This window comes from Acomys minous, assembly GCF_964271855.1.
Source record: "Acomys minous genome assembly, chromosome: 2".
NCBI classification, from domain to species: Eukaryota; Metazoa; Chordata; class Mammalia; order Rodentia; family Muridae; genus Acomys; species Acomys minous.
In genome coordinates, this window is record NC_140484.1 from 143,738,181 (window position 1) to 143,761,887 (window position 23,707).

Consider the following 23,707-nt stretch of genomic DNA (forward strand, 5'->3'; position numbering starts at 1 on the left):
TATCACACAAACCCAAATTGTAAGATCTCTTGCAAACAATTGGAAGACAGAAAATACATGACAACATAAAAGAACCTCCCATCCTACAAAGGTCATCAGAGCAAGGTAAACTAAATTATGACTATGATTTCCTGGTCTTTATGACAACAGTATGGTGTGTGAGCAACTCCTTTAGATAGCACACAAATACTCCCCAAATACTCAGAAAGGTTGGGGTACAGTCCAGTAACCACACAGGTGCTTGTTATGCAGGCAAAGTTCTGGGTCGCTTCTCAGCACAGAAAAAAAAAACAAAACAAAAACAAAAACAGAAAAAGTCTAAAAACAAAACAAAACGTCCCCAAGATACTACAGAAACAGCTGGAAGGGGCCAGGCCTGATCTGAATACTCCCTCAAGAAAAACTCACTGAGAATAAAACCTGAGCCAAAAGATGATTAAGAATTAACTAAAAAGCCGGGCGTGGTGGCTCACGCCTTTAATCCCAGCACTCGGGAGGCAGAGGCAGGTGGATCGCTGTGAGTTCGAGGCCAGCCTGGTCTACAAATCGAGTCCAGGACAGCCAAGGCTACACAGAGAAACCCTGTCTCAAAAAAACAAAAAAACAAAAAAAGAATTAACTAAAAAATAACAATAATAACAGGACAAATGAAGATGTTTGGTAAAGAATCCATCTTTGAGCCAGGTGGTGGTGGCACATGTCTTTAATCCCAGCATTTGGGAGGCAGGGATAGGTGGATCTGTGTGAGTTCAAGGTCAGCCTGGTCTACAGAGTTCCAGACAGCTAAAACTTCATAATAGAAATCCGGTCTCAATCATCATCATCACCATCACCACCACCATCATCATCATCATCACCACCACCACCATCATCATCACCATCATCATCACCATTATCATCAAAATAATAAAATAACAAAATGAGAATTTAAACACACTACAGAGGATGGGGGAAAGCAGAGGGACACACAGGAGGGTGGCAAACACACCGTGTGAGCAGTCATTCACTTAGGTGTGAGGCAGGGGCTTAAAACAGGCTAGCCTGATGACTGCACACTGAGGCTGCACAGTTGGGAAAGGGCAGTGGCCTGAGAACCACCTGTAGAAACAGCAAAACGGATCGCTGATCAAAGCACGGAGGAGGGACGCTGAGAACAGCGCCGTGCTTCTACTCACGCCCAGCTCTGTGGTTAAGTGAGCCTACCCACTCTATAAAAAGACGAAGTGCATGCGCAATGCCATGGAAATGCCAGTATTAGTCTGCACTGGCCTTATAATCAAAAATGTGGACTCAAATCCAATCTGTCACCACTGGTCTTTAGCGACATACTAAACAACTGAGTCTGGGTTTCCACACCTGTGCAACAGAAACACTAAAGTAACCAGAGATTGAGTAACTCCTGTAAGCTTAGTATGAAGTCTGACACAGGGAATCATATGTGCAGCCAGGCTTGCTGACACACACCTTCAGTCCCAGCCCTAGGAAGGCAGAGGCCGGTGGGCATATCCACGAGAGTTCCAGGCCAGCCTGGTCTACATAGCAAGCTGCAAGCCAACCAGGGCTACACGGTGAGAGACATATTCATAAGGGAACCTAGTACCACTATGGCTTTTTGTTTTACAATTCTATTGAGAACTACTAATATAGATAAGATTAAAATAAGAACTGAGTTCATTACCCAGATACCAGCTACTTGCTTGGGATATCATCAAGTTTGGTGCCTTTTTTTTTTTATGCCAATCACTTAATTGTTTTATATCAATATTTCACAACTGTAACATTAATTTACAACCCCAAATTACAGAGACCTCAGGGCTTAAATCTGTTACACAACCCTTGCTGGCATCGTTCTAAGCAAATAGTGATTAGTGGTGGAAAAGTCATCCAAAGCAATGATCCCTGGGATCCACTTAAGTAATAGTCTAGAATATGCCAAGAGGTTAAGGGAAGGAATGTGGGGTATTTTGTGACAGGCAAGGAGGACAGCTGGAGCCGAGCTGCTCAGGCAGCAGCTGTGCACCACGCACTGCTCATCCAAAACCACTAAACCCGAGTAACCCGTGTCAGACAAGCTCATCTCACTGACGCTATTTCCTGAAAGCCCTGTCTGCCGGAGAAGCCTCAAGTAGCTACATCATATACAGTAAGAGGAGCAAAGGGAAAAACAACAGCCAAGCCCCCATGGGTTAAAAACTGAAAGCGGAGGCTCCCGGCGCAGTCACAGATGGCAGGGGTTTTTCTGCACTATTTTCAGGCCCAGATGCTCAGCAGGCTGAGGCAGGACAGCCTGAGTCTGGCGTCCGAAAGCAGCCCAGGGAAACAAACATAAGGAGGCCCAATCTCGTAAATAAATAAAAGGTTTTGATTAATGAATTAGTGATCAGAGAATTTCCCAGACATCCCTACAATGGTAGGGAGCCCCAAGACTCCAGAAGTGATGAACTCTGAAGTACTTGAACACCCCCCACACACCATTCCCACCCTGTTCTTAACATGAGTGAATGAAAAGGGCGTGTCCAAGTTACAAGTAAAATATTTTCACACTAAATGACTTAATAATTTAAAAATAGTTCATTAAATCAAATTGTTAGCATGAACATGCCAGCATCTTTCCTGAAATACTTAATACAGGGTTGCAATACATTATTATAAAACCATCTAAACATGGAAACTCGCTAAGCAATTAGAGAGTTAAACCTTTGCTTTAGCCGGGCAGCGGTGGTGCAAATCTTTAATTCCAGGCAGAGGCAGTCAGATCTCTGAGTTCAAGGCCAGCCTGGTCTACAGAGCAAATTTCAGGACAGCCAGAGTTACACAGAGAAACCCTGTCTCAAAATAAACAAACGAAAACAACCTTTGCTTTACATTCTATTTCTGTTTTCTTTATTCCAAAACCCCACAGACTTCTCCCTTAACCCTGGGTTTCATCTGTAGCCCAGGCCAGCCTCAAACTCCTGGTGATCCTTCTGCCTCAGCTGGGGTCATTGGCGAGTGCCACTACGCCAGGCATTCTGTAAGTTCAAACCCACCTGAACTGAGCCGAAGACATGCCTGTGTGTTCATGTACAGAGATGTACAGAAACGTACAGGCAAAGCTTGCGGCGAGCCCCTACCTTAGGTAGGTGTCACATCTTAACCTGACATCACAGCTCTGACAGCCGTATCGTTCCCACACAGTGGTTGGAGCCGTCAGCGTTCTTACCCATCACAGATCTTCCTTGCTTACCTCTCCCTTGCTTCCCGCTAACAACCTGCCGACGGCTCTAATCTCAGCCGCAAGTCATGGTGGAACCGCACACAAGGCGTAAGGAGGAAAAGCCACGAGGAAATAAGACAACAGCAGCAACTTTTCAAGTCCTTTCCCATTGCTCAAGTCAGGGTTTCCAGAGAAATTAAAATAAGTCAGACTTGTCCAAAGACCATTTTGGCTAAAGAAGAACACGTGTGGGTCCACTACAATAACTCGCGTGTGCGTGTACACAGGGGGTTTGTCTGGAGGTCAGAGGACAACATGTGGCCCTCTCCATCTACTACACGGTCTCCAATTGAACTAGGTCCCATCATGCTGAGCAGCAGGCACATTTACCCCAGAACCATGCTGCTGACACATTTTAAAAGACAATCTCTTCCTCCCCACCTCCCTCCCCGCCTCTGAGCCTAAAGCGTGTCCTTTTGGCAACACAGCTGGCCAGCAAGCCCCTGGGATCTACCCGTCTCTGCTCTCCAGTGAGGAGGTTAAAGGTACACACTTCTGTGTCCAACATTTATGTGGGTTCTGGGGATCCGAACTTCATGCAAACACTTTGCCTACTATGCCATCTTCCCAGCCCTGCAAAAACAAAGCCTCAAGTCTGCGTACATCATATGTGATCTTTTCATTACAGGGAAACTCTGAAATTCAAAATGAAAGCTGGCTCTCTGCCCTGGTCAGTACCAGCTGCGAAAGGGACATAAATAGACAGAACGCGTTTCTTCCTAAGGCCTTGTTTTGAAGAGGGCTTCATACAGTGCAGGCGGACTCAGCACACAGCCAAAGGCAACCCTGAACTCTTCATCCCCAGCTTCCATCTCCCCAGCACCCAGAGCACAAGTGTGGGCTCTCACGCCTGCTCCTAAGAGCTCTTTGATTTCCAATTACGTCTGATTCAAGACCAAACGCCAGCAATTGATAAACATCGACCTACATTTGGCAACGTGCTTAGCTGCATATAACAACGGTGTTCCTGGCCTGTGGTTCTCAAGACGGAATTGGGGAGAATAAAATGCACGAGCAAATACAAGTGTGGTGCCAAACAGTTAAAGACACAAAGTATTCAGCTAACACACTTGCTTCTGTGCCAGCACACAGGGTGTAAAATAGAGTCAAGGTGAATGGGGCTGAAACTGATGTCTGAAGTCCCCGTGGAGATGGGAGGCTTGTCCGTAGCCATCCAATCCTACCCTGCCGAGCCAGCATCTAAGGCTGTCTCACAGGCAGCTCATTCCAGATGAAAACAACACTGAGGCTGGACCGCTCGACCCTATGAGACGACCTAGGAGAACAGCAAAAGCCATGAGGGGACAGTCCGAAGCAGCCTGTCCCCTGAAACCGTCCCTACGCTGCTATCCTCAGGGCCAGAGAAATAAAGCAGGTGTTTCAGGCTGGGCCACAGACTACGACTCTCTCTCAAAACACAGAGGAAAATAGAAAACATTCTTGTTTGTTTGTTTGTTTTCTGTTTTTTGTTCTTTGAGATAGGGTTTCTCTGTGTAGCCTTGGCTGTCCTGGACTCCCTTTGAAGACCAGGCTGGCCTCGAACTCATAGATCCACCCGCCTCTGCCTCCCGAGTGCTGGGAGTCCAGGTGTGCACCACCACACCCGGCTGAATAGTAAAGCCCTTAAATGTTGCTAGAACAGCGGCACATGCCTGCACTCCTGGCTACTGATGGGTTAAGTCAGGGGTGTCACATGCTTGAGGTCAGGCTGGGTAACAATAGGGAGACCTGGGCTCACATAACAAAATTCCACCATTAATGTTGGCTTGGAGGACAGAGGACGTAGCTCAGTGGCAGAGCAAGTTATAATAACAGAAATAGAGCTCTTCATTTAGTCCTCAACACATCTACAACGTGTTTTTAAAAAAAAGCCCTTAATGTTCTAAGACACAAAAAATTTACAAGCTCTTTTCTTTGACCTTTGATCCACAATCAAAGGATCCACACTCAACTTTTCTCCAAATATCAATTACATAAAACTTGAGATGCCGGGTGTGGTGGCGCACACCTCTGATCCCAGCACTCCAGAGGCAGAGGCAGGGGGATCGCTGTGACTTCCAGGCCAGCCTGGTCTACAAAGTAAGTCTAGGTCAGCCAAGGCTACACAAAGAAACTCTGTCTCAAAAAACAAAACCAAAATACAAAAAAAACCTTAAGATGCCGAGTGTGGTGGCGCACGCCTTTAATCCCAGCACTCGGGAGGCGGAGGTAGGCAGATCACTGTGAGTTTGAGGCCAGCCTGGTCTACAAAGTGAGTCTAGGACAACCAAGGCTACACAGAGAGACCCTGGAAAGAAAGAAAAGAAAGAAAGAAAGAAAGAAAGAAAGAAAGAAAGAAAGAAAGAAAGAAGGAAGGAAGGAAGAAGGGGGCTAGAGAGATGGCTCCGCAGTTAAGAGCACGTACTGGTCCTTCAGAGGCCCCTAGCTCAGTTCCCAGTACCCATGTCCGGCAGCACACACCCGTCTGTAACTCCAGCTCTAGAGGCTCCAACACCCTCAGCCAGCCTCCACGTGTACCTGCACTCACTTGTGCACAGACCCTTACACAGACACACACATTCACACATAATTTTAAAAAATCAACAGTAAAAATAAATCCAAAAGAATTAAGCGGCTCTCCAAAATAAAGCTACAAATGTCCTGCAGTGAGCAGCAGATAGTCACCTGATGCTGGGATAATGAGAAGCAGCAAGTCTACCCGTGAAATCATGAAAAAATAACAATATTCAATATTTAATGCCATCTCATGCTCGCGCACACGCGCGTGAACACACAAACATATCTCCAACCTCTTTCTACTAGTTCCAGTAGTGAAAGATGAGTAGTCAAGGATTTAAACCGTAAAAGCTGGGCTGGCATTGTAGCTCAGTGGTGTAGCATTTGCCTAGCATTGGCAAGACCCTGGGTTCAATCCCAAAAGTGCAAAAAAAAAAAAGGGGGGGGGAGCAAGCAAGGAAAAGAAAACCCTATAACTTCCCTCTAAAAATTGTACCTGTCTGCCAAAAAGCCAAGCTAAGTAACTATACTGACTTTATCATAAAATAAAAATAATTTAAACCCTGAAGGTCAACTTGCCCTTTTGTATCAAAACAATGGAAGGTTCAGACACTTCTGCGGTGTCTCTCAGCACGGGGCAGTTTGTGACTTCCAACATCAAGAATGTGTCTTCATAAAGGAACATGTATTCTTCTATATACAGGCAAGAATAATAATTGCCCTCGAAGAAATGGTTTCATTAAATAGTATCAAGATTTAGAAAAATACCAATTTTGTGGTTTTAAGAAAACACTGCCACTGCTTAAATTAGACTGAGCTATCAAAGCTACTCAGACAGTTAGGCTAGACATCCAGAAACTGCAGTCCAGGACAAAGGCAAATTTGACAGAACTTCCTAGAATACAGTAACGCGAAACAGTATGGAAGAAGCAGTTCACAGTCAGTGCAGGAACTGCTTGGCATTTCAGAAGATAACAGAAAAAGATAAATCCAAAAAAATGGAGAAGAAAACCTTCCCAGCCCTAATAGTGTCTCGTCACTTACCAGGCAAGCTAGGAACAAAGGAAAACTTGTAGTGGCATCCTGAGAAATGTTTCCACTGCAGTGATAAGTGGGTCAGGCACACAGGGAAAAGTCACTTCTGAGGGAGAGACGTCTGTGGGAGCCAGATAAAGCAAAGAAAACAGGATTTCCACTGGTTTCGTACCTCTGCCCTCAGCCAATCACCATCGCCTTGCTAAAGTAAATACAGCCTTACACAGTCTCATTAAAAAGCGCCTGAACGTTATTTAAGGCACAGGTCCCAAAAATAAAAACAAGAAGATTGGCTGGGTGTGCAAGGGAAAGGCTACAGATACAGGTCACTTATTTATCACACTTAAAGTCCTGAGCTTCCACTCTCAGCAGCAGGGATAGGAAGAAAAAGCAAAAAACAAAAACAAAAAAAACAAACAACAACAACAACAAAAACCTAGCAATAAGAAACCGTCACTAGTAACATACACTATACCCGCCTTTCATTTGCACTGATGTGTAGGTGTATGAACCACATTGAGTGCAATGCCCACAGACGCCACAGGAGGGCACTGGACCCCCTGGAACTGGAGTTACAGGTGGTTGTGAGCCTTCCCACCTGAACTCTGGGAACGGAACCAGGGTCCTCTGCAAAAGCAGCCAAGTGCTCTTGACCACTGAGTCATCTCTCCAGGCCGCAATATACTATGTTCTTGAGAACTGCCGAGTGCACGTGTGGTGGCTGACGTAAGAAGGGCTCACACAGGCTCACACATTGGCTTATCTAGTCCCTAGAGGAGTGTCTGGTCAGGATTATGGAGGAAGTGTATCACAGAGGGCGGGCGCAGTCCTTCTGTCTCTTTCCCTCCTGCTCTGATGGCAGGTCAGGATGTAGCTTTCAGCTACGTCTCCAGCACCATGTCTGCCTGTGTGCTGCCATGATTCCCCACCACGATAAAGGACTGACCTCTGAACTGTGTTAAGTGCTTTCTTTATAAGAGTTGCCTTGGTCCTAGTGTCTCTTCACAGCAGCAGAGCCCTGACTAACACAGGAGGTTACTGAGACATTCTACAACGTACAAGCATCCTTCTGAACGCTGTTGTACACATGTACAATTTTGTGTCAGTTTTATTGGGCTTTTGTTGATGATGATGATTTTTGTTTTTCGAGACAAAGTTTCTCTGTGTATAGCCTTGGCTGTCCTGAAACTCACTCGGTAGACCAGGCTGGTCTTGAACTCAAAGGTCTGCCAGCCTCTGCCTCCCTGAGTGCTGGGTTTAAAGACTTGCGCCACCACCGGGCTTTGTGTCAGTTTTAAAATGAGAATTTTGGGTGGCTGTCCTAGTTAGGGTTACTAGTAACCAAAGCAACGTGGAGAGGAAAGGGTTAATTTGGCTCACACTTCCACATCACTGTTCATCATCAAAGGAAGTCAGGACAGGAACTCAGACGGAGCAGGAACTTAGATGCAGGAGCTGATGCAGAGGCCACGGAGGCTGCTTACTCCCTCTGGCTTGCTCAGCCTGATTTCTTATAGAACCCTGAACCACCAGCCCAGGGGTGGCCCCATCCACAACAGGCTGGGCCCTTCCCCCATCAGTCACTAATTAAGAAAATGTTGACCAGTGTGGTGGTGCATGCTTTTAATCCCAGCGCTGGGGGACGGGGGGACGGGGGGGGGGGGGTGGCAGAGGCAGGTGGATCTCAGTGAATTCAAGGCTATCCTGGTCTACAGAGCAAGTTCCAGGACAGCCAAGCCTACACAGAAAACCCTGAGAGAGAGAGAGAGAGAGAGAGAGAGAGAGAGAGAGAGAGAGAGAGAGAGAGAGAAAGAAAGAAAAGAAAGAAAGAAAGAAAACCCCTGTCTCAAAAAGATAAATAATCAATCTCTTTTTTTTTTTAAATCCAGTCTCTTTTAAAACTCAAAAGTCTTTTAAAATCTAATGTCTCTCAACTATGGGCTCCTATTTAAAAAAAAAAATAGGTTAAATGCTTCTTACTTGAAGAGCAAAGAACCACAGTGCAGCCACAATCAAAGCAAAAGCAAGCTTCGACTCTGTAAATAACTTAATGTCCAATGTCTGGGATCCACTCAGTCTTCTGGACTCCTCCCAAAGGACTCCGGTCCCTTCTCTGGCTCCACCCTCTGCCGCACACCGCTTGTCTTCGAGGCTCTGGCTGGCTCCGCTCCACCACTGCTGGTGGTCACCCCACGGTACTGGCATCTCCAAAATGCTGCGGTCTTCTGAGACAACGGGCAGCACTTTCACCAACAGCCTCTCCTAGGCTCTCTCCACGGTGCCAAGCCTCGACTTCTTAGCATAATCACTTTACAACTGGGCCTTCAACTGCTACTGAGGTTGAACCCTAACCAATGGCCTCTCCAGGCCTCTCCAGTGAGCTGACTGGACATTGTTAAAAGGCCCATGGCCTCCACAGACAGTGGACAGCCTCCGTAGGCACCCGCCAATCCCAGCTGGAGTCACACAACCAAGAATAGGATTCCCCTAGAAACCTTTAAAAAGGCCAGTGAGATACTCCTAGGGGTCACCGCCATTTTGTATGGATAGCTGACTCCTGCATGCAGGCTGTTTCTGCAAAATAAACACTCCTTGTTTTCACATACTACTTGAATCTGGGGTCTTCCCTCGGTGGTTTTCAGACCCTTACAACAGTACCCAGCTTTAACAGTACCCATGATCTGTTGGGCCTTCAACACTACCAAGTTCAGCTGCCAAAGCGAGGTACAACCGAGGCCACCTCTGGAACACAGCTTCCGTGCGCTGACTCTGGGCAAACATTTCCCAGAAGATTTCACTTCAACCATGCTGGTCTCCTCTTAATCACCACTAATTTCTCAGCTCCAGCTGACCAGCATCAATTGTCCCAGTAACACAAAGGTTTCACTTCAATGGTGCTGGTCTCCTGTTAATCCCAGCTGACTCTTCAGCCGCAGCTGGCCGGAATCTTAATTCCAAACAGCAAATATGCAACGGTCCTGACAGTCTTTCAGTGACTCTCAAACTTCCCTCTGAACTTTCAGGAGCCAGGCCTCCACTGTCTGAATTTTTCTCTCCACACTCATTTCTCCCACGCTCCCACCGAACAGCTCACCAAGCTTTGAACACTCGAGGGCTTTTCTCATCCAACGTCCTCCCAGGATCTTCCCAAGAGCAACAAGGTCATGTCTGTCACAGCGACACTCCACTATCCAGGATATCGGTTTCTGGCCCAGTTAGGGTTTTTATTGCTGTGATAAAACACCACGACCAAAACAACTCAAGCAGGAAAGAGTTTATTAGGCCTAAGCTGCCAAAGGACAGACAGGAACTCAAGCAGGGCAGGAACTTGGAGGCAGGAGCTGATGCAGAGGCCATGGAGGGGTGCTGCTCACTGGCTCGCTCCCTGCAGCTCCCTCAGAGCCTGCTTTCTTATATACCCAGGACCACCTACCACAGGTGCCCGCCCACAACAGGCGGGGCCCTCCCCCATCAATCACTAATTAAGAAAATGCCCCACAGGTTCGCCTACAGCCTGATCTTTTGCAGGTATTTTCTCAATTGATGCTCCTTCCTCTTCAGCAGTCTAGCGTGTGTCAAGCTGACATAAAACGAGCCCACACACTGGCTCACACCTACAATCCTAGCACTCAGAAGGCTGAGTGCCTTGAGGTCATGGACAGCCTAAGGTACAAAGTGAGATCTTATCTCAAAAGAGCAATATGTTGTTTGTCTGTTAATTTGTTTCGTTATTTTCAAGACAGGGTTTCTCTGTGTAGCCTTGGCTGTCCTGGAGCTCACTCTGAAGACCAGGCTGGCCTCAAGCTCACAGAAATCTGCCTCCCTCTGCCACCCAAGTGCTAGGATGAAAGATGTGCACCACCATAGCCTGGCTTTTAAAAATCAAATTAAGGAAGGGAAGGAAGGTTTGTTGTTCTTGATGGCTGCTTATAAGCACTGAAATCACGACAGAAATGGGGGGGGGGGGAGTAGGCCGGGTGTGGTGGTGCACGCCTTTAATCCCAGCCCTCAGGAGGCAGAGGCAGGTGGATTGCTGTGAGTTCGAGGCCAGCCTGGTCTACAAAGTGGGTCCAGGATAGCCAAGGCTACACAGAGAAACTCTGTCTCAAAAAACCAAAATAAAGAAAATGAAGGGGGAAGAAAAGCAATAATCCTGAGTGACAAAGTAGTTCTTTGAGTATTAATAATTCTCACAACAGTGCACAAAAGACAAAGATGCATTTTTAAAATACTGCAACTTCACACATTCGGCTGTTTTAAGTGAGGTGAGTACATTTAAAGGACGAAGAAAGAAAAGATACCCCTGCTAAGAGCCGTGAGATGGTTCAGTGAGTAAGGGCACTTGTCACCAAGCCTGAGGACAAGAATCCAATGCCCAGAGCTCACATGGTGGGAGGTAAGAACTAACTCCCACAGACTGTCCTCATGGCGCCCGCGTGCACACGCACACGCGCGCACACACACAGGCTTCACTGGCATAACCAAACAGTATTGAGCACTGTAAATCCCAGTTGAGGGGGCAGTGCCCAGTGTTAGCCATCTTAGTGCCATCTTACTCCATGATGGTCACAAGACACAACTACCCAGTGGCACACTTCTCAGAAGTACCACATGCATGGTTAAAGCTTCAGGCCTCTAAAACTGCTGGATACTGTTATCTCACGCAACACTGAAGACGCTGACAGTGGGAGTGTAACTGTGAGGCAGGGCACCTCCCCAGGATGCCCCGGGGGCTGACTGTGGGAGTGTAACTGTGAGGCAGGGCACCTCCCTAGGATGCCCTAAGGGCTGACTGTGGGAGTGTAACTGTGAGGCAGGGCACCTCCCTAGGATGCCCTAAGGGCTGACTGTGGGAGTGTAACTGTGTGGCAGGGCACCTCCCTAGGATGCCCTAAGGGCTGACTGTGGGAGTGTAACTCTGAGGCAGGGCACCTCCCTAGGATGCCCTGGGGGCTGACTGTGGGAGTGTAACTCTGAGGCAGGGCACCTCCCTAGGATGCCCTGGGGGCTGACTGTGGGGGTGTAACTGTGTGGCAGGGCACCTCCCTAGGATGCCCTAAGGGCTGACTGTGGGAGTGTAACTCTGAGGCAGGGCACCTCCCCAGGATGCCCTGGGGGCTGACTGTGGGAGTGTAACTGTGTGGCAGGGCACCTCCCTAGGATGCCCTGGGGTTCCAGCAAACTCTGACATCAAAGTGAGGTCCAGAGGGTCCTTCCTCTGAAATACATGTTGACACTATGTTAAAACCCTGCTACTTTCCCTATATGGCCCATGCTAGCCAGGACCTGAGGATCCTCCTGCTGCAAGGCCCCTCCCCCGTGCCCCCAGAGCTGGGATCACCACACCCCATCACACCCACCATCTCATGTACTAGCTTTAATATTCATTTATGATTCCTGCTTAATCATTATGATTGCCAAACAGTTTTTGTCTCTGATTCCGTTATTTCCTGTGTGTTCATTCCTTAGTCAGAATTCTGCCCAATCATTTATTTATCATGTACCCATGGATCAAGTTTGTGCTTTGTTTTGAGACAAGGTCTTGATATTTCAAACTCATGATGCTCCTGCAGCCTCCCAACCCCAGTGCTGGGACGCGGTGCACAGATTCTCCCTAGGCAATAAGCCACTGTCTCTTCTAGTGATAAAACCATCCCCAACTCTGCACAGAGGAATTAATTCTCCCAGGCTGGCTTGTCTTTCTCTAACGAGTTCCCACCATTTTCGTCTTTTCTGAGTATTTCCTTAGACTGAAAGACATTCCAAGCTCATCTTGTGTTTTCCAAGCCTAGCCCTGAAATCAGATGTTTCTCTCAAGCTCTTTCTGGCGCTGTGGCTCTTAGTGGGGTCTCTGCAGCTCTCGCTGAGCTGGAAAAGTGCAGAGCAAGGGACTCAAACACATTTGCATTTCTGTGCCCGTGAACGTTTTAAATGGTGAGTTCAGGCCAGTGTCCTCAATGTCAGTGCGTTCTGACCTTTGCCCTTGCCAATTCTGCAGTCTCCTCCTCCCCTCCAGCAGGGAGACCATGGGCCCTAGTTTCCAAATACATTTGCTTATTTGATAATATTAGGATACAAAAGTGCCACAAACTGAAACCAATACCTACGAGAGAAAGAAGGGAGGGAGGAAGAGGTGATGAGGAGGGAGGACTGACGAGAGAATGAGGGAGGGAGGGAGGGAGGGAGGGAGGGAGGGAGGGAGGGAGGGAGGGAGGGGCAGAGCCTATCAACCAGCGCTCAATGTTTGCTTCAGGTTCTTTGAATCTTTATCCTGAGGACACAGTCCAAACACTGGGTTCAAAAGTTACCTGAAGTATTTCCCTCTGGTCCTTTCAACATTTTTGCTGTTCAGCTGGCAGGTTAGTTCGCTCCTTTCCCTGTATCCCACCTTCCGGTATCTGTTGACTGGGAAAAAGATCTCCTGCAGCCCACACTGGCCTTAAAGAGCTGGCCAGCTCTACCTCCCAAGGGCTGGGATCACAAGTGGATCCCACCCACACTTGGCTGTACCCCACCTTAAAAAAAAAGTCCCTTTTCTTTCACTGCTCCATTGTTTTACTGTTTGCTACTTATATGCTGACCAGGTAAAACATTAACATGATTGCAGAAGTCAGAAAAGGGGAACTGTGAGGGTCCCCGTCCCACCATCACTTCCAGGTCACCCCTACCTACTCCCTCTCTGGGTAACTAACCTCACGTCTCTCAAGCACCCTTGTGTTCTGTTTTTGTTTTGTCCCCAAGAGCAAACACAAATCTATTCTCTGAGTTCTCCCCTCCTTCATACACTATAACAGGAGATTTTTCTTAATGTATATGTGTATGTAATATATGTATACACATGGGGGTGCACATGATGTGCCTTAATCACTCTCCACTTTACACTCTAAGGCAGGGTCTTCTCCCTTGATCCCAGGAATTCAGGTAGTCTAGCTAGGCAGCTTGCTCCTGAGTGCTGGAGGGACAGGCCACCACACCCACCCAACATTTGTGTGGGTTCTGGGGAATCTAAACACCAGTCCACACACCTGCATGGCAAGCCCTTTACCTTCTGAGCCACCTCCTCAGCCCCCAGGGATTACTTTTAAACTTTTTAAAAACATTTTTATGTGTATGGGTGTTTTCCTGTATGTACGTCTGCACCGTTTGTGTGCCTGGTGCTTCGAAGGCCAGGAAAAGGCAGTCGGAGGCCCCTGAACTGGAGTCACAGCCAGCTAGCTATAAGCCACCATGTGGGTGCCAGGATTCGAATACAAGGCCAGGAAAGAGCAGCCAGTGCTCTTAACTCCCGAGCCATCTCCAGGCCCACATCATTTGGGGGAGCGGGGCTGCAGGGAGACACAGTCTCCGTATGTAGCCGTAGCTGCCTAAAACTCAATATACAGACCAGACTAGCCTCAAACTCACAGAGACCTGACTGCCTCTGCCTGTCAAGTGCTAGGCTTAGGGTGTGCTCTCCACGCCGGCTCTTCATTTTTTTCCATTAACCAATGTTTCCTGAGGAACCACCGCACAGGTCACGGGAACCTTCCTCAGTCATTCTTGCAATTGTGTCTCCTGGGGAGCACACCGTTGTTACCCCGATATCCTACTGCGTAGGTGGCTGCTAATTTGTGCAACTAACAACATACGCCCTTGTCCATGCGCATTCCTGTGGTAAGCAAAGTCATCTTTTTTTTTTTTTTTTTTTTTTGGTTTTTCGAGACAAGGTTTCTCTGTGTAGCCTTGGCTGTCCTGGACTCTGTAGACCTGGCTGGCCTCGAACTCACAGCAATCCACCTGCCTCTGCCTCCGGAGTGCTGGGATTACAGGCATGCGCAAAGTGATCTTTAAACTTCCAGACTTAGGATTGTTGAGTCTAAAGGTAAGCATATAAACAGCCAAATAAATACCGACCAATTGTCCCCTAACCACCAATTACAACGCAGTAAGAACACCCTGTAATGGTGGTGCACATTGGAGGGACAGGCAGGAAAAGCACGAGCTCAAAGTCATCCTCAGATCCACAGAAAGGCTGAGGCCAGCCCAGGGTATAAGATCCTATCTCAAAATAGCAAAGTAAATAAACTTGAAAAGCTTAAAAGTTGGCAGGGGGGCCAGGCAGTGGTGGCGCACGCCTTTAATCCCAGCACTCAGGAAGCAGAGGCAGGTGGATCACTGTAAATTCGAGGCCAGCCTGGTCTACAAAGTGAGGCCAGGACAGCCGGGACTACACAGAGATACCCTGTCTCGACAAAATAAAAACAAACAAAACAAATAGTTGGCAGTGTGTAGTGGTGCACACCTTTAATCCCAGCACTTGGAAGGCAGAAGCTGACCAATCTCTGAGTTCAAAACCAGCCAGGGTTACATAGAGACCCTGTCTTTAAAAAAAAACAAAACAAAACAAAAAACAAACAAACAAAAAAAACACTCTAAAAAATTCAAGTTAGCTCACACAGGTGAGAGGTCAACCTTCAAGGGCTGGTTCTCTCCTTCCATATGTGGGTTCCAGAGACCACACTCAAGCAGGCAGGCCTCTGCCCACTAAGCATTTTCACCTGCTTGTAGGTGTCTAACTTCTAACTACAGCACGTGTCTCCAAGATGCAGCAAAGCAACGGCACTGATGCTAAAGACATAGCCTTGGCACATGGGTCAAGCAACTACAGACACAAATACAGGACTCCAAATATATCCAGGATATGCGCTCTAGGAAAGGACCTCATTCCCCAATGTCCAGGAGGACACAGTGTCTGAGTCCGTTGTCCACGCTAACAAGGTCTTAAGATGAATGCTCAAGAATAAGAAACAGAAGCTGAGCACAAGCCTGCAAGCCAAACACTCCTGAAGCTGAGGCAGGAGAACCTCAAGTTCCAAGCCAGCCCGAGCTACAGCCTGAGGCCAGCCAACCCCTACACAGCTCAACAGTCTGACAAACAGAAAAGTAAAAAGTTAGGATGCCACAACAACAGCCAACAGGGTAATTTATGTCTTTAAGTCTGTGAAACTGTGCACAGCCTCTTCTCAGAGTTGCTGGAGAAACCATTAACCCCAAAACTTAATTATTACATTATTGTTTGATTCATGTCTTTGTTTCCTGTAACGGGACTAAACCCAGGGCCTGACAAATGCTAAACACATGTGCTGTTTACTGTCCGGACAGGAGAGCAGAGAGAGCAACTTCTGTGCCATCCAACTGTTGAAACAATGGACTGCAGAGAATTAAAACTTCCTCCGGGGATCGACTGCAGGAGGAAGAGAAGGTCCGAGGCCCTGGTGCCAGCCGAAGAGGAGTGCACCCCAAGATGAGAGCTCCCATAGCCCTGACAGCTTAGCAGAGACAGGAACAGCAGCTAGGGCGGACGGGACCACATTTTGACCCAGCCTGCTTCGTTCCGTAAGCCCATTTCCTTCCATTTAAACCCAAGCCTCATGGCAGTACCCCAAAGATGGACTTGTTCCTCTTCCCAATGCCAGATTCAATAAATTTGCTTTCTCAGCTTTTTACCATTCCATGTCTCTTTAATTGGAGTATGAGGGACAACTGGGAAGCGTAGTGTGTTTGGGATGTCAGAGGCCAGGCTTCGACCCGAAAGGCTTCAGTTACAGCACTACCACTAAGCAATACCTCAGTCCCATCATTTCTTAAAAAGCAATTGCAAATTAATAAGGTTTTCCCAACTCCAATGAAATCAATACTCATGGTCTAAGTACCTCGTGGCAGAGGTGAGAAGGGAGAAACAGGGTGAGGTGGGAAGGGAGAAAGACTGAAAATAATGGAATACATTATGGACTGAGGAAAAACTACAAACCTTGCTTGGGAAGAACATCAGGACATTGAACAGCCACAAATAAGGTGATCGCTGGCTTACTCAGTCATTGCCGGGCCGAGCAGTTTGATCTGCTGGCATGTTATTTACTCCAGAAACCCTACGCGCTCTGTTAATCTGCCTTTTCAGATGGGAAACCTAAGAAACTAGACCAAGGATACCAGCCAGTCAGAACACAGAAGAAAAAGAGGCAAGCTCGGTGCTTTACAGATAACTCAAAGCCCTAAAGAAAAGGTGGGAGATGGAGAGACCCTGCCCCCCCCCCCAGTTATCTGGGCTGGAAGAAGCAAAGATACACAACTCTCAGCCTCCCACTCTCCGTCAAAGTTACGTCCTCACCAGAGGTTACTCACCATTTATGTATTCTGTTCATCAGCAGAATGTACAATGTTTTCAAAAAAACTACTAACAGCCAGGCATGGTACATACCCGGAGCTACCTTATAGTCTCAAGCAGTAACATCTGTAGTAGTTCAAGGCTGGCCTGGGCTACAGAGCTAAGACTACACCGTAAGAGCCTTAGCAAGATTCAATTAATAAAAAGAGTAAGTTTTAAAGGGATGTACCAAAGTTACAACCCTGCCAAGATCCTGGGTCTGATCCCTAGCACCTGGTGAGGTGGCAGGGCATGGTTGGAGGAGAGCCACCGACACTGGAAGGTCCTCTACATGTGCTCATCCCTTTTAAGGGGAAGGGTGACTGTGAGTGTGGTACGTGTGTCTACCGTCAGTATGGGTGTGTTATATGTGTGTGTAGACATAGATGATAAACTGTGACTTTAGTTTCATAACCTACGATTAACAGTGATCGATGCAGCCTTTCTCTGAACTACACACTGTCTGAAGCCCTTGACGTTAATCCATCTTACATCTAACTGAAAGTCAAAGCACAGACAGGTTAAGTAACTTACCCCGGTTCACGCTTGGGGGGGGGGGGCGGAGAGGGAGTGGGGGGGGGAGGGGGAGGGGGAGGGGAGGCGGAGGAGACGCACGGCACAGAGTCTCCACACAGGTGCTGTGCCTCCTTCCTCCTCACCAAGTCAACCTCAGAGCCTATGTTCCTGTTTCGCCAGCCACCAAAAGCCCCAGATCACATCTGCCTCTCCCAGTCCCCGAGTCCTACACGTCTGACTCCTCTTCCCAAGCTGGCCCGTGACTCCCCACACTCAGCACAAGTCCACTCATACAACTCCCAGTGACACTCAGTGCTCTTATTTTAGGTAGTAGGGATCTAACACAGGGCTTCCCACACACTGAGCTACATCCGAGGCCCCGCGGTGCATTTCTGAAGCCTTCCCACATTGACTTTTTCAAATCTGAACAACTCACGCACTTAGAGAAACGGCTGCTATCAAGAGCACACAGGTGCAGCTGGGTGTGGTTGTGCACACCTGCACACCAGCACTCGGGGAGGCAGAGGCGGGAGGATCTCTCTGAGTTTGAGGCCAGCTTGGTCTACAGAGCGAGTCCAGGACAGCCATAGCTACACAGAGAAACCTTGTCTCAAAAAAGAAAGAAAGAAAGAAAGAAAGAAAGAAAGAAAGAAAGAAAGAAAAGGACAGCATGTCTGAGACTTATTTGACTAATTGGGGCTGAGAAAGGCTATTTGGGTGTTTTCATAGCCAATAAACAAAAGACACACATTCAAGTCTGTAGGATGCACAGCTCGCTGACGGTCCTTAACTGTGTACATTGTTGGCATGAATGTTTTTATTTGGTCTCATTTCAGAGCCTCTAGACACCAGACCACTCACAACCCGTTGCAAAGGAACTCAGGAAGGTCGGGAGCAAGACAGTGATCACCTGGAGTGTTCGGGATTCGAACACTATTCCTCAAATACCTTAGTTTATGGAAGCAATCACATTCACACAGTCCCTCCCTCGAAAACTTAGCGGTTCTTATTTAAACCTCTAAGTAATGTTATCGATCAATTCTGGGACCCAGGATTCGCTCCAATCCCAGCACAGGGAGAGTCAGCTGTGACTTGTTTTGCTTTGTCAGTCACTTAAAAGTCTCTCTTGGCCCTAGGCAAATAGCAATTCGCCTAAAAGTCTGACTAAAGTCTGGTAAACTTAAGCCAATCTCACTTCTCAGTCGGCCTGATCCCCACCTCCACCACCGCTGAGCATATGGCAAACCGTCAACGCTCAGGACATAAACATCCTCTCTGAATACAAAGGTTGAGTGGTATTTTTTAACTCTATGGACTATTACAGGAGCCAAGTATTGTTCATTCACTCGATGTGAACACACTTAGGTTATGGAACTGTGCGTCTTAACGACACTATAAACATCACAGTTTATAACGAAACAAAATAAGCTAGTCAACTCTACCAGTTCAACAAATGGGTGAAAGGGAAAACAGAAAAAAAAAAAAATATTTCTCCACCTGTACTCTTCGATACAGTAAAAAATACCTTTGTCCTTTAGCAGGGTACCTGAGCTCTCTCAACATATGCCACGCCTTTCAGGGTGACAAAAGCAAAGAGAGCTGCAGCATTTGCTTTTTAAAAACCGAAAAAAAGAAAAAAATCACTGAAAAATCACTCGGACCTCTTAACCAAGAAAAAAAAATCTAAGGACGAATTTCACCTCGCCTCACACACCCTTTTTTTGGCGGGGGGGGGGGGGTAGGGAGGACACAACCAGACTTTCTTCCTCCAGTAACCAGAGGGGCGCGCGGGGGTGGGGGTGGGGGTGGGGGTGGGGGTGGGGTCTGCAACACAAACTCACAGCCGTCCTCTCCTAGCCGGGCTCGTCTCAAACTTCACCTAAGCGAAGAAGCAGGCGGGCACCGGGAATTCCAAGGAAATGGTCTCGCCTCTATCAAAGCACATTTTTAACTTCCTCGAAGCCATTATTTCTCTGGGGCACGATCAAACACTCCCACCCGGACGTACCACCTAACAGACCACTTGTGAGAGAAGCTCACACACACACAAAGAGAAAACACTGTTGGGAGCCCGCGGCACGGAGCCGCCGCCAAGTAGCCCGGGCGATCGTGGCCACTGAGGCATGCTCCCGGTGCCCGCTCCGGCCCTTGGGGCAGGAAGCCCGGCACGGCGGCGCGGCTGCTCCCCGCGGGCTCCCGCCCGGGACCGGAGCGATAAGGTGGAACTGAGCTTCCCACTCGGCCAGCTCCGCCCTCCGGGCCACATTCCTGAGAAGCCCGAGTCCCCGGACGCCTCGCCGGGCGCCTGGCGGGCAGCAGCGCGGCGCCGTGGCCGTAGGGCAGGAGCGCAGCGCCGACTCCACACTGCCCGTGCCCTCGCAGCCGCGCGCCCTCGCCCCGCGCAAACCGCACCCGCACCCGCACGCGCCGCACGCGCCGAAGCCCCGCAGCCGCGCGCCCCGGGCGGGGTCGCCGCGGCCACAGGTAGCGCTACCCGGCCGCCGCCGCCACCCCGCAGGCCCGCTCCAGGCACCTGGATGAACTGGATGGTGAGCGCCGACTTGCCCACGCCGCCGCCGCCAACCACCACGAGCCGGTACTTCTCCTGGCCGGAGCCGTCGCGCCAGCCGGCCGCGGCCATCGGGACGCCCCGAGCCCAGCCCGGCCGCCGCGCGCCCTAGGCCCGGCTCCGGGGACGAGTGCGGCCGGCTGGGCTACAGGCAGTTAGGGCGCGCGGGGCCCGTGAGTGGCCTGGAAGGCCGCGGAGCGCTATCCACCCCGGACCGGCTGGGAGTTGCCCGAGACCCGAGGGAGCCGGGAAGGCGCCGGGGCAGGGGACGCAGCGGCCAGAGAACGCGCTCCTCTCCGCGTCTCTGCAACGCAGCCCAACGCAGCCTCCAGCACCGCTACAAATGGCCGTCTGGGGGCCGGGCCGCCGGGCTGGGGTACTACATATGCATGAGGGGGCGGGGCCAGGCCGCGCCCGCCGGGGCTGAGAATCTGGAGCACAGTAGGCTGCAGACCCCGCGGACCTGCCCCCCGGGAGCAGCGGGAGGCGGCAGAGAGGGAAGAAACCGGGAAGACGGTAATTGCCTAAGTCAAGGATCGTGTTCTTGGAAGAAACAACCTGTGACGGCGTGGATGAAAAATAGAACTGTTGTCATATTCACTCAACTCTGTACCCTGTTTTCGGAATGCAGATGGTAACTGTATTTGTTTAAAAAAAGAAGAGAGAGAGAGAGAAGTACAAGGCCGTGATTGAGGAAGACGAGAGCTGTAGAAGCAACTGATGAACTAGTGGCAGTGAGAGTAGGTGGGTAGTGTTTGAGCTTTCATGTGGCCATGTCGACAGATTTAGGGCACTGCATCACGGTTCCTCTGTTTATGTGTGAAAAATGTGTGGTAGTTGCATACGAGTATCTTGAGAGATTTGCAGGTAAAGACTTTCTTCCTACCAGGAGAATGTTCGTTTTGAGCACAGCTTCTACGCACATGACCACGTCCTTGCTCTCAGAGTCCCGTGGAGGAGGCAGCTGGGACAATAGGCATCTTGTGAGAGTTAACGATAAGGCTAACAACGGCAAAGCACTGAGGTCCAAGGTGCACTTACCCAGAGCCGGCCAGTCAGAGGTTTCCCGAGAGACCTGATGTAAACACATGAGTGACTGGGAGGAAAGTTCCAGGGAAAGAAAACCATGCTGGACTGCACTCGGTGGCCCATGCCCTTAGTGCCCCCCCCCACACACACACACACACACTCCGGAGCAGGAGCAGGCAGATCTCTGTGAGGTCCAAGAGTTCAAGTCCACCTGTTCCACATAGTGAGTTCCTGCCAGGGCTACACAGTGAAACCTGGTCTGAAAAGAAAGGAAAAAGAATAAAAGAGAAAAGAAAGCCAGACTATGTGGAGATGCAGAAGCCAGACACGCACATTCTGCTGTGTGGTTTTGAATGTGCTGAAGGGAGTTTACAAGCTTACAGCTATAAATAGAAACTCACTGTATGTGTGTCAGCTCAGTTGACTATGTAGGGATATCTCCCTATAGAAGCAGTGTAAGGTCGAGGCTGCGGGTAGATTGGATCAAATCCCTCCTCTTCTGCTAATGGCATGGTGATGGGAATTTAACCTCTGTGCCTCAGCTTCCTCTTCTCTCACATAAGGGCACTGAGCCCACGTGGATGGTTCGGAGAATAACAGCACACATACTCCTAAAGTCCTGATCTCTGGGGCTCACAAAAAAAGGAGAGAACCACCTCCCAAAACTTGTTGTCTGCCCTCCACACATGTGCTGTGTGCACCTTCACTCACATGCATTCAACACACACACACACACACACACACACACACACACACACACACCCCAGAACTCACATAAAACATTGCTAGTGTGGGGCTAAGCATGGTGGTTTTACAATATGCCTTCCAGTTCAGTAGAATACCAAGATGGGGCGGAGGAACAGCTCCCAAGGTTACAGCATGAAAGACCACACAGTTTTTATCTCTCTCTTGGGATTCTTACTCTGAGAGAAACCAAATGAAAATTGATTACCATGAGACAGCCATGTGTACATACCAGCCAAAAGGGCTCCAGAATCCAGGAAGGAACCAGCCAGAGGGGAGGGCGAAGATTCTGGGAGGGCAGTGTAGGGCAGGGGAAATTTGAAATGTCATTGCACATGTGTATGGAGACACCATCCGGAAACGTACCTATTACTTTGTAGCCACTTTGTAAACTTAATTTAAAAACACAGGCTGGGCAGTGGTGGCCCACGCACACCTTTAATCCCAGAACTCAGGAGGCAGAGGCAGGCGGGTCTCTGAGTTTGAGGCCAGTCTGGTCTACAAAGCGAATCCAGGACCACCAGGGCTACACAGAGAAATCCTGTCTCAAAAAAAAGGGGGGTGCATTTAGAACCCCAGCAGAGGTGAGTCTATGTGAACCTAAGGCCAGCCTGCCTGCTCTACATTCCAGGAAAGCCAGGGCTACATAGTGAAACCCTATCTAAAATAAAATAAAATAAAATAAAATAAAATAAGGTAAGGGAGGGAGTTCTTGCTGATCTTGCAGAAAACCCAACTTGATTGCCAGCACCGACATCAGTGAGTTCACAAACTCTCTAACTCCAGCTCTAAGGGATCCTGTGCCCCATGCCTTCCTCCAGCCTTCACAGGCACCTGCACTCACGACATACACACAGATAAAAATATTTTAAACAGAAAAAATGAAATGAAATCAAGTATACAGGGGGCACCCCCACCCATGAGTTCCCACTAGACAACCAGCATTGTCTGCAGCATCTGAGTGAGACATTTGGAAAAACCATCCCAGCACAGGCAAAACTCCAGGAGAGAACTGACCAGCCCTGCCTTCACTCCTGACCCACAAAGTCACAAGAAACACAAAATTATGACCTGTGTGTTCTGAGAGAGAGCGAGAGAGAGAGAGAGGGGTGGGGGGGGGGAGGAACCCATGTCAAAGGAGTGCTAAGAAAAAGTGTGTTGCGATGGCCATGGACACCTCTCACGTGTGCCCAGCCCTACAGCTTCCCATGTGCACCACAACAGTCCCTGTGTGGGATAAAATGCAACATGGAAGCCATGCCAGCAAACACATCCTATACACTGTTTCCCAGGCATCCATTACTTGTTCCCTTTTCTAATAATACAGTGCTCCATTATTCTGGGCAACAGGATCCAAGTACCTCACTGGATGCTGGGAACAGCAGCTAGAACCCGACCCTGTGCCTACATACTTTAGCTAAGTTTAATGTGTAAGTTCGGTATAGAAAGAAATCAGTAATAAGCAGCGGCCAAACACTACACTGTGGTAAGACAAGCAGGATGACTAGCATTGTGCTTGCAGCCACTGAGTAAAGATGCTGCCTGAGCGGTTCAATCTCAGGCCAGTTGATATAACTAAAATGGGTATCCATTAATAGGATAGGGAGTGGATAGTTTCTATAGCAATGTATACCATGGACACAGGATGATTTACTTCCTGGAAAGGGCAGAATAGTGTAATAGGAGATGTCACCTTGCTTCTCAGAGCAGTATTTAATTAAAAAAAAAAAAAAAAAAAAACCTACAAAGGTATGAACCAGGCCAGTGAGATGGTTGAGTGGATAAAAGCGCTTGCTATGAAAACCTGAGTTCACGCCCCAGAAATCACCATGAAAATAGAGAAGTAACTCCTGAAGTTGTGGTACACAGGCCCTGCACT

At 48.7% G+C, this 23,707-nt stretch overlaps 1 protein-coding gene across 1 annotated transcript in view; it reads right to left on the reverse strand.

Annotated features, from left to right (window-relative positions):
• The window catches only part of RRAS2 (RAS related 2), a 75,162-nt gene extending 54,739 nt beyond the window's left edge, over positions 1 to 20,423 (reverse strand). The window contains exon 1 of the mRNA XM_084772971.1: positions 20,020 to 20,423. Within this exon, the coding sequence (XP_084629097.1) occupies positions 20,020 to 20,127 (108 nt within the window). The 5' untranslated portion in view covers positions 20,128 to 20,423. The remainder of the gene's footprint in view (positions 1 to 20,019) is intronic.
• Positions 20,424 to 23,707: the final 3,284 nt, after the last annotated feature.